Here is a 16,119-nt window from a genome sequence, read left to right as displayed (position 1 = left end):
AACAGAACGTGGTCCCCTCTGTTGTTCGGAGCATAGAGGTTGAGGAAACTTACGTCCATCAATCAGAAGTAAAACCCACTGGGCCCTGAAGGGGGTTATGGTACCGTGTCCAATGATCAGAGGGAGAATAGAATCTGAAATTGATATGCATGTACCTCCTCTGGTTCCCAAGGCAGGAAGCCAAAAAGTCCGGCCTGAAAATAGCTTACCTGACTTGGAGCAATCTCTGACATCCAATTTGTGTTCCTAAAGAAAAAGCATGTCTAGGGAACCACCTGAAACACCTGAATGGTGGAGCTGTTTCCTAATCAGCTGTCTGTGACGGCGATGAGGAATGCCGCCCAATCCCTGTATATTCCAACTGGCTATCCTCATCAGCGGGAGGAAGCGGGTTGGAATACCTTACCCGACCTGGTGGCGGAAAAAGAACTCCACCGGAGCTGACCTCCTGCCATACACACGAGATCCAAGGGGAGGAAAGTCCACAGGTGAGAGAGAGAAAGATCTCTCAAGAGGGATGCCGATAACTGGCTCTCCGAAAGTGGAAGGTACAAAATCAACATCTGGGAGGTCAGAGAAGTCCTCCAGAGCGGAAAAGGAGTTCCGCTAAGCCAGTCCTGGGGAGGGGGTGTGAAGGATTCCTACCGAAGCAGGGATAGAATGTAAGATCCCCTTCCCTCTATCCACAGAAGGAGGCACGTGTACTGAGTCCTGATCAAGAAGTGCTGCGGATGAGGTGCCAACAACCTGGGTTGCTGAGGAAGGTACAGCCTGATCCTGGGGTGGAGTCGAACAAGGCTCCTGAACACTAGTCTCCTCCCGAGGCTCCAAGGGGGTAGCCTCCGAAGCGGTGGATGTGTGATCTGAAGTAGAGGGCCTGACTGCGACCGGAACCCACTGCGGGCCAGAGGTGGTGCGGGGTGCAAGAGGGACTCAAGTAGCCCTAGGAGGGGGAGGAGCCTGTGTCTGAGGCGGTGCCTGTGCAGCAGTGGGTCTTGCTCCTGCTCTCTGCCATAAGCTAGTACGAGCTGGTTGCTTTCTGGGCCTCTTTTTCTTCTTTAAGCAATCTCTGGCGAAGTGCCCCGAGGATCTGCAAATCTTGCACTGGTCCTGCCGACCTGCAACCTCAAATCTCTGGCGGAAGGACCCATCGGGTCGCTGTAGCATGATGTGGTCATCTGAAATATTAGGGTCTTGGACAATGATGTTAAGCCAGGCAATCTCCAATTCTCCAGGACCAGATAAACAGGTACAAACACCACTGGTGCCTCTCCAAATCCTGTCAAAGAAACCCCGAATCGGAGGCAAAAACCACAACCAAAGAAATGTCAAAAGCCCCGGTTCAGAGGATAAACAAAATTAAAAAAAATGTTTTTTTTTCTGGCCGACCAGATTGACCTGGTCGGTCAAATCTGACCAGGTCGGTCAACCTGTTGGTTGACCGACTTAAAGCCCCTTCCTATTTAAAAGGGGGGGGCTAGGTATTCAAATACAATCTCTCTTCCAGTTCCAGAGGTTCCTGCACACCCTGAGCCACTTCTGCCTCCTGGCTGCCTCCACTTCTGCCTCCTGGCTGCCTCCTCTGCTGTCCTCTTTTCTGCTCCAGATTTGCCCGCTTTTCTGCCCCAGATCTGCCCCTCCTTTCTGCTCAGATCTGTCCTCCTTTCTGCTCCAGATCTGTTCCCTTTTTCAGCTCCAGAGCTGCTCTCTTTTCTGCTCCAGAACAGCCTTCCTTTCTGCTTCAGTTCTGCCCTCCTTTCTGCATCAGATCAGCTCCAATTTCTGATCCAGATCTGCCTTCTTTTAGCTTCAGATCTGTCCCAACTTCTGCTCCAAGATCTGCCCTCAACTTCTGCTCCAGATCTACCTCCAACTTCCGCTCCAGATTCTGTTCTTTCTATTCCAAATCTGCAGCAACCCCTGCATCAGTTTGCTGTCTCAGATTTGGTTCAGTTCCAACTTGTGGAGCTAGTGCAGAAGTCCACTACAGTTGTCAGGACTGACGTTTGTTTCCTCCAGAGCTTCTCTCATATCTTCACTTGTACTGAGTTCCGTTTGTGATATATATATCTTCTTCAGCCATTGATTGTCTTCAGTATTGTTTTATTTGTCTCCAAGTATTTTCTTTATAAATGACCCTAACCCTGGGTACCCCATCCATCCTGACCACCTCAGCAGCTGAAGAGAGCTCGCCAGGAAGAGGGGGGATCTCTGCTACCACACCAAACCTCTCTCCAATAACTGAAAGAAGCCGGTGATGAACTGAGGGGAGACCAGGGAACCTGATGAAAACAGAAACTCCCTGCTTGTCCTCTTCAACTGGGTCAAAGCCCAGATGAAAGGGAAACAAAAAAATCCTCTTGTAGCCTAGAAGTAGAAACCCGGCCTGTAGCAGGTCTCTCGTGACGTCCGGGGAATCTAGGCACACCTGAAAGAAACCTCGTCCCAACAAACGAACATCCTTGAGGTGGGAGGCGAGCTCTTGGGAAAGTGTCGCAAGCATCCAATCTCTAGCTTGTGACCTGGAGGAGTGGGAGCCATGAATGCGTGCGAAGAGAGTCATGGAACACTCATGCTCCAAATCCTTTTGCAACTGCTGCAGCTCGTCTTTTGAGAAAGTGATGGTTCTCGCGGCCGGTGTGGGCGGTAACGGATTGACTGAGTGGGAACCCATTCGTCAATCGAGGTGGAAAAGGCCGATTCAAACGCAAGGAAGAACTCCGTCCGCTTTCCTGAAGCCCAGGAGACCCCTAACGGAGAATAGGGTACTCCAGATGAGGGGAGAGGGTGAAAGGAAGGAGGGAGAGAGAAGATGAGCAGAGGAGGAATCAGCAAGGGGATGGGGGGGCAGCAAGGAGGAGGGAGAGGTCGAGATAGATGCTTATCTTCAATATACAAAGAGCATTTATAGTTTTGCACATGATACATCTTCACATAATGTATTTGATCGAGGACCTTCTTATATTTCTCCAGCAATATCTTGTACCTCTGATCAAGGAAATCCTTCTCAAATGGTACACTATGTATTTGATCAAGGCAAGGATACACCAGGTTGCACCCGTGAGTATTGGCACATGTTCTTTTAAGATCAACCACCTTGTTGGCCAGCAGACCCCCAAGACAAGCTTGGCGATCTGCTAGGGAGGGAAAGATGTGACAACAAAAAACGATATTTTGTTTTGAAACCTGTGGGAGGATTTGTGGGGCCCGCAAGGTGACAAAAGCTAGCCATGGAGAAAAAGAACCAAGAAGTATGACGAGGAAGTTGGTGGCGGGAGATGGCTCTTTGCGGCTACTCTCGTTGTGGCTTGTCAATCTTTTGATGTCGACTACTTTATTTCATGTAATCATTAATGTGGATTTGACACTAAATAGAATAATTAGTGAAAATGATTGCAAATGTGATTATGAGTGGAGTGCATCATTGTAAATACCACAGGTATGAATTATAAATACCTTGGTATAGGGATAGAATGGTTTGAGAGAGATATTATTTGCTTTGTAATTGGGAAAATAGAAATGAGTCATGTATTTTGAGTGGACCAGATGACTGCATAGCCTCCATAATGTACTAAAATAATATGGAGAGCACATGCCAAGCACATGGAGGGCATGTGGAGGAGTGTGGAAGAGTGTAAAGTCAAGAGAAATCCTTCTAGAATTCCAAGGTGGTATATGGAGGATGTTGACATATGGAAAAGAGAGGGTCCCTATGGACTCCAAGGGGAAAGACTCTTGACTTTCTCAATTTTTAAAGAGTCATGAGGATCTTGTGATGGGACACTTGTCAAACTGTGCCCAAAAGGACATTTGATGGTGACCCATGTCCTTATGTCACCAAGGGGTGAAGGAATATACTGGCTTAAAATGTAACAAGGTGAAGGAGGGTGAGAATTGCTCTATAAAAGAGACCTCTCTCCTCCCTCTCCAGCATCTGGTTCTTCCCTTTGTAGTTATGCCATCACTTGTATCTAGCTTTGCCTATCTTTTCCCTTCTCCCTAGAGCATTAGGCTCTCACTTTGTACCCCTCTTCTTGCTTTTGATGTTTTGAAAAGTTCATGCTCCCTTTTCCTCATCCTTCTTCCATCTCCTCGCTCTAAAGCTTAGTGTACCCACATGAGTGAGCCATTTCTAGATCTGTGTTAAGGGTATTCTCTACTCCCCTAGGCAACCTCAATTTGCCATATCTGGGAAGCTACTTCTCTGCTGAAGGAGATCATTGCCCTTTCCATAACTGCAATCGGGTATGGGCAGTTTTGACAGTCTTCCGTAAAATGGTTATAACTTTCTACTCCGAGCTCCGTTTTGAATGAAACTTATATAAAAATCTTCGTCTCTTCAAGATCTATCTACTGATGTATTCATATATTTGTTCCATTTAGTAGAATAAAAGTTACTGTTGTCTGAGTGGTCGCGTCTGTTGTTTGGAGCAGTTTTGAGAACCTTTCGTGAAACCGTCATAACTTTCTGTTCCAAGCTCCATTTTGAATGAAACTGATATCAAAATCTTCGTCTTTTCAAGATCTATCTACTGATGTATTCAAATATTTGTTCCATTTAGTAGAATAAAAGTTATTGTTGTCTGAGTGGTCGGGTCTATTGTTTGGAGCAGTTTTGAGAACCTTTCGTAAACCGTCATAACTTTCTGTTCCAAGCTCCGTTTTGAATGAAACTGATATCAGAATCTTCGTCTTTTCGAGATCTATGTTTCGTCCCGATCGTCCCATTCAGCCAAATCAGTCAAGTCACACGTTTCACATCAGTTCACATTGTGTTGAGTCAAAAGATGTTCTTCCAACAACGGCTTGCCCTTACTTTTCGGGCTGACCGATTAGCTCAAATCAATGCTTCCCCTCAGCCTTTCTTATTTCCAATGCTAGAGTACAACCTCACCTTTGACGTCTATATCTTTAAGATAGAGAGTGAGTGTCTCTTTAAGCTTCATCTAATGCCCAAATCTCTTCTCTCTTCTTCAATTTGTGGGTTGAGACATGACCAGAACCAAACCCCCAGTTTTGTGTCACAGTACCCCTGTCACTCCTATCATAGGGAAGCTACGGATTCACATTCAGGGATATGTGGACTATGAGGATTTCTATGTGATGCCTTTACCTGAGTGTGATGTTTTGCTGGGGATGCCTTGGATGTACCGTGTGCATGCTATCATAGATACACATGACAAGAAGCTTACCTTGACTTATAGGGGTAAAACCCAAATCATTGATGTAAACTCAAAGGGAGAATCAGTCCCAGTTGTATCCTCTTCGGCGACTCTATAATGAAAAAGCATCTTTCTGCATATTTGATTTTTGTCAAAGAAAAAGAACCTGATGAGGATAACTCTAATTTTTCCAAGCTGGAAAAACAGCAAACTGAGTTTTTATTTCAGTTTCAAGATTGTTTTTCAAATGAACTTCCAGAGGAGTTACCTCCTAAGATCATACTATTGATATCAATCCTGGCAGTTCTCCACCTAACCGACCACCATTCGGGGTAAGTGCGGCACAGCAAGAGGAGATCATGTGTCAAGTCAATGAATTGCTACAGAAGGGGCTGATTCAGCCAAGCTCTTCTCCATACTGTTCTCCCGTCCTACTTGTGCAGAAGAAGGATGGATCTTGGAGAATGTGTATTGACTACACGGCTTTGAATAAGATCTCTATCAAGAATTCCACGCATTGATGATATCTTGGATCGATTAGAGGGATCAGCCATCTTCAGTCGCATTGACTTGAAGAGTGGTTACCATCAGATACGAATCAGGCCCGAAGATGTACATAAGACTGCCTTCAGGACCACTTTTGGGCTTTATGCCATTTGGTTTAACCAATGCTCCTGCTACCTTCAATCGTATGATGGATTGCATTTTCAGAGAGCAAGGGAGTTTGTGGATACATTCTTTGATGAGATTATTGTGCACTCGAAAGATGAAGAGGAGCATAGGCAACACTTGGCAGTTGTATTTGCAGAACTCAAGAAACACAGTTTACTGGGTCAACACCAAGAAGAGTGAGTTCTTCATGCCAGAGATACATTTCTTGAGACACATCATCTCATGAGATGGAATGAGGATGGACCCTGCCAAGATAGAGGCAATCAAGAATTGGCCTCCATTGAAGAATTACATGCTTTGCAGAAGAAGGAAGTGCCTTTCCGTTGGGGAAAGAAAGAAATTGCAGCATTTAATGAGCTAAAAGAAAAGCTATGCTCAGATCCTGTCATCATTTTGCCAGACTTGTGAAAGCCTTTTGTTCTTCAATGTGATGCAAGCGGCAATAGTGTTGGAGGAGTACTCATGCAGGAAGGCAGAGTGGTTGCATATGAGAGCAGGCTGCTCCGAGATGCTGAACACAACATGAATGTATATGAGCAAGAGTTGGTAGCTGTAATTCATGCTCTTACTATGTGGAAGCACTATCTTTTAGGTGCTGATTTCTATGTGCAAACTGATCATCAATCGCTGCGATACTCTCTCACTCAGAGAAAGTTATCAGAAAAGCACATGAGATGGGCAAACTTCCTTTCCATTTTTCATTTTCAGATTGTACATGTGGCTGGAAAGAAAAATGTAGTGGCTCATGCACTTTCCAAAAGGCCACGTACGGAAGCTATGTCCAAGAAACCACATGTATCTGCAGTTACCATTGCTTATCACAATGAGCTAGATGCCATGAAGGAGCAGTATGCTACAAATGATGCTTTTGCACGTATCAGTTGGTTGATACACTGACATACGGATGGATCTGCAGTCCTGCTGTATCTACATTGTATTTTTGGTACTTCATGTGATGTTGTACTATTGATTATGGGCTGTTTTATGCCTATTGTGACACCCTTTTCTATTTGCTGTAATATTGGGACAGCAAACAAGATAGTTTGCTGTTTCAAGAGGGGGGTATGTCACGGGGACGTGGTGGTGATGGTGAAGTGTCTAAACTAACTGTCACTGAATTTGGCCTAGGATACCAGGCTAGGGACCTTAGTTAATGCCCAAAAGGTACCTATGATTTTATGTGCAACAAGTGCAACTCCTGGTGCTATTAGAGTGGTTTCATTTTCTAAGGTCATTGGTTTGGTTCAATGGGGTCATCCTTTAAAAACTGGCCCCCTAGAGATCCTTCAAAATAGGGTCATTGGTTCCTTTGCACTAGGGTCATGGTGTGCCATCTGACCCCCTAGGGGCATTAAAAATCCCACGCCTCATTTTGCTTAGGTGTCTGCTAGTGGCCTATCTGCTTGCCTTGTGTCACCTCTGGAAGTCCCTGGAAGGCCTTGGATCCCTTCCTTGGCTCTCCTTTCTGTTTTGAGACTTCACCCCTACCAGGGCAGCCTCATTCTCTTCATGGCGGATTTCTGTAGCTCTCCCTCTCCTTGCTGAACTGGAATTTCATGCTTCCTTTGCGACAGTTCTCCTCCCCTTGGTGCCCTCTGTTGCTGGCATGTTTCTGGGACCTGGACGCCTTCATTCTGAGCCACTTTTGAGGCTGTTTTCGACTTTCTTCGCGACAAAAGTTCTTCTTTTCTGCATCTGAAGCCATATTCATGGGCACCTCTCTTCCTACTCCTGCCTCGTGCAAGGCGCACGGAAAACGGAGCTGTTTGTGGGCTGTAAACTCTGTTTTGGTGATTGGCTGATCTGCTACAGCTTGCTGGACGCACTTCTCTCTGATCTTTTCTGGTGTTGGAAGACACTCCTAGGCAGCACTCTCCTACCAGAGTTTGCTGTCCGCTTCCCATCCTACTTCTGGAGCTGTTTCGGGCTGAAACAGGCTCTTTCTGTTGGCTGAATTCTCATCTTCCTTCTACACTCTTTGCTACAGCCATTCCTACTGAGTTCCTACTAGGTTGGATGCCCTGCCGTTGGCTCGGGAGAGGATTGGGGCACTGGTTGTTTGTGACTTCTCCAGCCGCGAAGAAGTCCTCCTAGTTGGGGACTTCAACGCGAGGACGGGCGCTCGTCAGGCACCACTCCTCGACTTCAGTTGGCAGGTTTCGTTCATGAGGCACTCAGACTCTGCAAGAGGGTACTTCGAGCATGGAGACAGGAGCAGATTTCTTCCTTGGCTGATCCCTCTCAGAGTTCTATCACGCAGTACTCTCGATGTAGCCCATCGGATACAAAGATCCAAGAGATCGCGCCCCTCGCCACCACGGGAGACAGCCCGACAGACAGATACGTGAGGTCTTGGCATCACATTAGAGGGCCATCAAGGAGCCGGGCTATATAGAGCCTCCACATGTACATGGAGCTCTGGCTCTGAGTAGTTGATTGCCCTCTTTTTTCTACTATGTTTTGTACTAGTTGTACTAGGTTTTTTTGCATTCTTATCATTTAGCACTCAGCAAGGGCCTTAGTGTGCCCTTTGCTTTCAACCCACAGTGGCTTCTATGGGTTACATATATCTTGTATCTTGTCTCATAGACCCACGAGGTCTCCTGAAGACGTTAATACCTATGGCAATACATAAGCGAAGAGCTTTGGCCTCACTTCGCACCCGATCACACCAGCTGCAGATTGAAATAGGAGGATGGAAAGATATGCCAAAAGAGAGCAGAATATGCCAATTATGTGACCAAGGAATGGCAGAAACTGAAGAACACATGGTAATGATATGCCCTTACTATACTCACATCCGGAAAGCATTTAGCTCTCTTCTCGAGGGACATAACAGACTGGCTGATATGCTACATAGCGGGTCACCCCCAGCTTTAGGAACGTTTGTCTATAAGCTTTTCAAGCACAGGAACTCACCTAAGACATAAAAGTAGTTTCTCTTAAACCCTCCCCTCCAAGGAAGGAGTCTTTGTGTACGAGGATTTTGTATTGCTCAGGTCCCATAGGCCGATTTTTTGGTCTTCAGAGGACGATAATATATTCTTCTTCTTCTTCTTCTTCTTCTTCTTCTTCTTCTCTCTCTCTCTCTCTCTCTCTCTCTCTCTCTCTCTCTACACAGATCACTCTGGGGTACCTCCCGTCATTGTTTAGACCCAAGATACGTCCCACGGGAGTCACGGTGGCTCTAGTCTTGCGTCGAGCCTCGTCCAAGAGACCGAGACGCACGGCACCCCTTGACGGACGCCAACGTCCCATCACCGGCTACGCACCAGCCAGGGTGACATGACATACAGAGGATTCCGCTCTGCTCTAGTCTTTTTTCTTTTCATTGTCACACCCAGATGTATTTGATTATGTATGATCAGACTTATGATTCAGCACGGGTGATGATGCTCGTTTTAGTAGCTCCACCCTTACTGTGATTTGTATCAGGTTTTCTTTCAGTCCCATAGACCCATCGGTCTTCCGAAGACTCTAATAAAATTTATTTACTTCTCTCTCTCTCTCTCTCTCTCTCTCTCTCTCTCTCTCTCTCTCTAAGTAACAACTCTAAGGACTTTTGGCAAAGATTTCTAGAGGGACAGTCCCCCTCACCTCTCACTGACACCCAGGTCTGGCATAACTATGCACGCACATTATATGACATCCCAAATCAGCCAACAGTCCCTGACCTCACATATACCACGCCCCACTTCTTGCACCCTCTTCACTAAGGGGGGATTGAAGGATGCCGTAATGAAACTTCATAATGGCCAAGCGAAGGATCATGAGGGGCTATGCACTGAGTTCATTGCATACAGGATTAATCTCCTAGCCCCGATCTTACACGCACCTGGACCATTAACACTATTTCACCCATCCACAAGGCAAGGGATCCCATGAGCCCAGAGAACTACAGGACCATTATGATTGGACATGTCATGTCCAAGATATATGCATCAGTGCTTGATTCCGAGATCAGTCGATTCGCAGAGTGTCGAGGACTTAGAGCAGCAGGACAGGCTAGATTTTGACGGAATCATGGGACCATGGATCACATTCTCACGCTCAGGTGTATCATCGAGGAGGCGAGGGCACGGAAGCAGAGGGTTTACTGTTGCTTTGTGGACTTCCGCAAACCATTTCACACGGTCCCGAGAGCCCGCCTCCCCCGACGCCTACAGGATTTGGGTTATGACCAGGAGATCATTTGGGCTGACATAGCACTTTACGAGAGTCTCCTAGGCAGGGTCAGGGTGGACAGACGAGATCATGAGCACTATTGGAGTCAAACAAGGGTGTCCTTTATCACCTACCCTGTTTGGCCTCTGCGTTGACGAGCTTGAGACAGTGTGCAGATACAGGGGGGGATGGATGCTCTCTTGCTGGCACTCTGATCCAAATATTGCTATATGCAGATGACGCGGCACTTTTGTCTCTCTCAGTGGAGGAGCTCCAGAGACACCTTGACGCACAACAATCTTTTTATGAGTCTCATGATTTGAAGGTCAACCTTGGTAAAACCAAGGTTATGACCTTCAATACATCTCGAGCCGTCATGCACCAGGACCAGTTCACGTTTGATGGGTCACCTATTGAGATAGTTTCATCACACACGTATCTAGGGGTTGTCTTCTCCAAACCCATCTTTACTATGCCGCGATGCAAGCCCGCCTAGGTAGGGGATACGCTTCATTGGCCAAACTAGAGAGACAGTGCTTCCGCTCACACTTTCAGGATCCACGAACCAAGGGGCAGCTTTTTGACTCCTTGGTCCGCCCAGCGGGGATGTATGGGAGCCCTTGTTGGGGCTAGATTTGTCGGATACAGAGTGGGCTCGTGTGGAGTGGCTACAGGTTCTCATGCTATCGCGGATAATTCGCAATAAGCCATCCATTCCTCATCAGATCATTCAGGCTGAGTTTGGGTCATCCCCATTACAGCTAGATGCTGCATTTCACGTCATCACGTATTTGCACCGAGTCAGGAAATACGGGGATTACACTTCTGGGCGCAGCAGACTACCTTGGCTAGCTTTGTCCTCCTCTATGGCGCTTTCAGCAGGGGGGACCAGAGATGCTGGTATGCACGCACTGAGAGATGGTTTGAGCGACTAAGCCTCCACATGGATAGACTCCCTCCCTTCCAATACAGTATGGATGCTCCGTTTTCTCCCCTCCTGTAATACAAGGTCAACCAAGTAATCCGTGAGGATCTCTTGCAGCTACACACATTCCGGACCTAGTTGGGACCGAGCGAGTTCCCAGTGAAGCTCAACTTCTACAGAGATCGCTGCTTGCACATCACAGAGGAGGGTTTCATCAACCCACCAAGATATACGCAGATCCGGGTCTCTTCACATAGACTTCGTATTGAAAGCGGCAAAGCAAAGGGCATACCCAAGGAGAGGCGCATATGCACATTATGTGACAGGCAGGAGGTTGAGACGGAGGAGCACTTCATCTTCAGGTGCCCTATTTACTATGAGATCCGAGGGTGTTTCTACTGCCTCTTCAGAGAGAGTTTTGGGGTTTTGTCCCGGTTCCTCTCCTACCCAGACCAAAGATGCTTGGCGGGCTTCATCCATGAGGTAGTCAGGCACCGCGAGAGGATACTTCAATCACGGAGACAGGAGCGGACTTCTTCCTTAGCACACCCTTCTCAAAGCTCTATCACGGAGTTCTTCCTGCCAGATCACATGGACACTCACGAGACGAGGCTTCGACATGATCACGATCTAGAGCCAATGACCCAACAACTCAGAGGGTTGACGCGCATATTACACTTGGAGACATCCCCTCTCTGTTCAGAGTTGGAGCCCGACCAATAGGGGTTATTAAGGCCCTTGTTAGACGCGGAGCTAAGACTAGGAGGCGTCACAAAGCCACACCCGTGAGTAGCCGACAGCACTCTATCGCCGATTTCATGCCTCCATTGCCTCATCCACCCTAATGTCCTAATGGCGATGATGATGATGATGATGATGATGAGTATGCTGATGCTGATTTGTAGTCGACCACTGGCATGACCATGTTGTAATTAGTACTATCATTTTGCATTTTTGCATTCTACATTCTACATTGGTGTGGATGCTCATTCAGTAGCTCCACCCCCACAGCTTGTTTGTATGAGGTTTCTTACAGTCTCATAGACCCATCGGTCTTCCGAAGACTTTAATAAACTTTCTTTCTTTCTTTCTTTCTTTTCTTTCTCTCGGCTTCCCGCGGGACATTAATATATCTTTCTTTCTTTCTCGGGGAAGGGGAAGGGGGGGGGACTAGGAGTTTCCTACCAAGTTCTAGTTCTATCGCAATCAATTCCTGAGAGTATCCGAGGATATGGAGTGATTATCAAAACCCAATATTGAAGGACAAACGAGTTTCAGATGCATTGAGGATTACCATTGGATTGGACAGCTGTGGGTGTTGTTTCACCAACTACGGATTGAGACAAGGAGAACCACAAGCACACTTAGAGGGCAACGGTTGTGCAGGCTATGCACACTAGAAGAGGTAGAAACAAAGGAACATTTCCTATGTAAATACGGGACATGTTGCCTTTCCAGAAGGATTGTCATTCAACAGTTGCAAGTCTCATCCCACCAGTTGCAGCTTGAGACAGGGAGAGCACAGGCACACCTACAAAGCAGCAAATCTATAGGTTATGCACACTAGAAGAGGTGGAGAGAGAGGAGCACTTTCTATGTACAAGCCCAGTCTACTATGAGATTTGTGCATGATATGACTGCCTTTTCCAAGAGGGACACGGATTCGGACCACTTTCCTAATTGATCCAAGTTCATGATCGGGTCTACATCGGTCTCTACTTGATCGAGATGCGACGATATAGAGAGACTCTATGAGACGAATCAGGCAGCAAGAGGTGACAAGGACACAAAAGACAAAGCTAGACTGGACACAAACGCATGTCACGGGACTTCTATACGTTCGAGTTGGCACCACATAGCAATGGAGTGGAAAAGGAGGAGCTAGCCAATATGAGGGCAGCATGGATTAGCGGGAATTGGAGACGAGGCCAATTGGAGCCAGAGCCACAGAGACCACGCACAGTGCAAAGATAGACCAGTGCACACATGATGGAGATCGAATCTATCCCGGCTCTACTCAGGGGGGGCCGTCAAGAGTCAAGGTATCACTCTTGAGATGGCCCATAGGATATAGAGACCACGCAGGCCACCCCCCCCACCACAAGGAGAGATGACCCGACTGAGTCAGATACAAGAATCCGCATAGGACTGCCGAGGCACCAAGATCATAGTTGATCAAATCTCTTTGTTTTCTCTCAAAAATTTTGAGCTTCGAGTTCAGTTTTTGAGTTTCTTAGTATAACACTCAGCAAGGGCCTTAGCAATCTCTTGCATGGTGGCTTGTATGATATTCTAATTTTCAGTGTACTTTGCCTCGTAGGCTCGTGAGGCGTCCAGAAGACGTTAATAAATCTCTCTTTGTTCTTTCTCTCTCTCTCTACACCCTTCTTCCTTTCCACTATCTTGGCAATTTTCTGAGTCTGACCACCTTTCCTCATCTCTACAAGCAAAGGCATAGTAGACCTAAGGTGAACCTTGGCAGCTTTGAATCAATCTCTGTGGTACCAAGTAGACCTGAAAAGATTCACAGCTTGGCAGCTTTGTACACAACACACCCACCTCCTCCCCAAATTTTTTTTAAAAAACAATTTGACGTTTGTACCTTGTCAAGCACCCATTGCCTTGCATTTTATCATGCTTGACATGCCGTTGAGTAGGATGAGCGATTAGACTCGGTGGGGTGTCTGTGTATTCAAAGCCTTGGCACAGAATTGCCCATGGTTGGAGTCTGAAGGCTTGAGTGGATGGTGGGATCCAAGCTACCTCATAAACGATAGCCTTGATGTCATTAGTGAACTTAGATGTATCATTGACTGTCAACTAAGGCCGCTTACACACAGACGGCCCATAGTTGGGCAGGTAGGGGCGTATGAATATGTGGCCACCACGTGTTTAAAAACTATAGGCCACGCACATAAAGGGCCGCCCATCCCATGGGCAGCCAGCATCCCCGCCCAAGAGCGAATTTGGCTGACAGCAGGAATCGAACCCCTGCCCACCTTAGACCACGTAGGCAGCTTCCTGTTCTCACTTGGGCGGGCACTGGGCGGTGTGTACCCGCCCTAAAATTAACTTTCCCGCATTATGAATTGTTCGCTTTTAAAAAGCTGTAACGTAAGGTATCATACAGCAAACTTATTCGACGTGCCTAATGTAAATTGTGAAATGGAATTCGGTATTACATCAATTACACCCAGTTATTATAAAATTTTGATTTCATAAGCTCAGAGCTCTTCGGCAGTTTCAATCTACACGTGACAAGGCTGATTTCCAACTACAACTTACCTGAATCGTCCCTTCCGTCTCCTTCATGGTGTGTTTCAGCCCAGGAAATTCATCAAAACGCTTCCAAAAGGCCGCTGCACATTGCTCCTTAAATGATTGCTGATAGACCCATTATGCGAAACAAGGTAAGCAGCCAGGAGTTTATACAAACTCCTTTTGTGTATAAAGGTTGAGCGAACATAGAGAACGATCGTACCTCAAGGAGATGTAAGAAGTAGTCAATCATGAGCGATCGTAGTCCCTGCTCGGAAAGCAGAGTTACACTCTTCAAAAATGCTACGTTCTCCAGCTGTTTCTTTTGAGACATGGATAAAAGACAGGAAGAATAGCTGCAAAACACACGCCAGGCCTGTGCAATCTCATGCAGCGTTTCCTTAGGGAGTGTGTTTGCTTGTCCATCGTGCAAAGGATCCATGGAGTGCTGTGGCACAGGGAAATGCAACAGTTGCAAGCAACACCTTAGAGCACACCTTGTGAAGACCCCAATCCCAGAAGCTTAAAAATGTAGCATTGGGTTTCCAAACCATTTCTGCACAATAGGAAAGGTGAACATATACACTCTTCAATAGTCGTTGTAGTGGAGAAGGTGGACTAAAGTGGTACTTCAAACATTGAAGGCGGGAGGGGAGATCTCCTCACGTTACAATAAATCAGTTTGAAGACCCTCTTTTAGTCTAAGAGTCTCAAGGTGCTAGTCTAAGAGTCTCAAGGCGCTAGTCCAAGAGCTTATAGTATTCTGGTGGTCGAAGATCCTAGTGTAAGAGTTCAAGGGTGGTAGTCCAAGAGCTTGTGGTGGTCAAAGATCCTAGTGTAAGAAAGAGATCCAATATGCCCCTCTACTCACTTTAGAGATTTCGTTTGGATGGGTTATGGGGGATATAGTATCAAAGGGAAGTATCCACTACAAGCCCGACTAGGAATGAGGTAATAAGACACTCTTAGTGTAGGATAGGGCCAATACAAGCCCATCATAGTTTTGGGAGATTTAGGCCACGTTGTACCAAAGTATGCACTATTTTTATTAAATCAAGACATTGTATTCATGTGATCATAAGGTATTTAAATATTAGATCTTAAACCATGTGTAGGATGCACCGTAGCTTGCAACTAGCAATAATCATAGAAAGGAGTATAAGAATATTGAAAGCCTAGTACTAGGTCACTTCTAAACAAGTCAAATGTTGCTGCCTCTTTAGCAAGTTGTACGTTGGCATCATAAAATTTGGGGGAGGTAAACTTTACTATTGGTGCTCCCTCTCTTAGTGGGGCCCCTCTACCCTCATTCAACAATTGTCACATCCCAAAACCTAAGATGTAAAGAAAACAACATCATAATACAAATATAGCCTTTTTATTTGTAATTGGTGATGTTATTGATTTTTATGCTTGCCATCATCATTTTTATGTTCATGTGAGCTTCCATATCCTATAATTTCTCTAAAGTCTGAAAAAAAATCGATTAAACTCATTCACTCATGAGTGAGGGAGTCGAGGAGAGGTGTGAACAAGGACAGGGAATTAACATAGCAGGGGGAGACTCATTAATTAGGGAAGGGGAGTGTCTCACTTGTCATAGATTTTATATACCCCATGTCATGCATTTTAATAAAGGACCATTGAAGTGTAGATTTTATATACCCCATGTCAAATACCTAGCAACCGACTATGTTACAAATTCCTTGACCCTCTACCTCTCCATATTGGCAATTTGTATTGGATGTATATGTTCACTTCACCCAAGTGTGGTCTAGAACTCACCTCAACTTGGATGAACTAGGTAAGCTTTCCATCATTCAATGCACCATTGTGTTTCTACTCACACATATAGTGCAAGCAATGTCTTTATGGGAAGGCTAATCACAGTTCCATCAAACATGGCATATATTATCACCTTTGTTATGTGCCTTGCTT

At 46.1% G+C, this 16,119-nt stretch overlaps 1 protein-coding gene across 1 annotated transcript in view; it reads right to left on the bottom strand.

Moving 5' to 3' along the window:
- The window catches only part of APC2 (anaphase-promoting complex/cyclosome 2), a 121,754-nt gene extending 106,923 nt beyond the window's left edge, over positions 1 to 14,831 (bottom strand). The window contains exons 1-2 of the mRNA XM_087400926.1: positions 14,405 to 14,831; positions 14,209 to 14,307 (exon numbers count right to left, since the gene is read on the bottom strand). Of these exons, the coding sequence (XP_087257052.1) occupies positions 14,209 to 14,307; positions 14,405 to 14,623 (318 nt within the window). The 5' untranslated portion in view covers positions 14,624 to 14,831. The remainder of the gene's footprint in view (positions 1 to 14,208; positions 14,308 to 14,404) is intronic.
- Between the last annotated feature and the right edge of the window lie 1,288 nt (positions 14,832 to 16,119).

Source organism: Dipteris shenzhenensis, chromosome 29 (assembly GCF_047967505.1).
Source record: "Dipteris shenzhenensis isolate YYH24624 ecotype China chromosome 29, Dip_SZ_1.0, whole genome shotgun sequence".
Lineage (NCBI taxonomy): Eukaryota > Viridiplantae > Streptophyta > Polypodiopsida > Gleicheniales > Dipteridaceae > Dipteris > Dipteris shenzhenensis.
The sequence above is the reverse complement of the archived record's forward strand: the minus strand, read 5'-3'. Positions and strand labels throughout refer to the sequence as shown.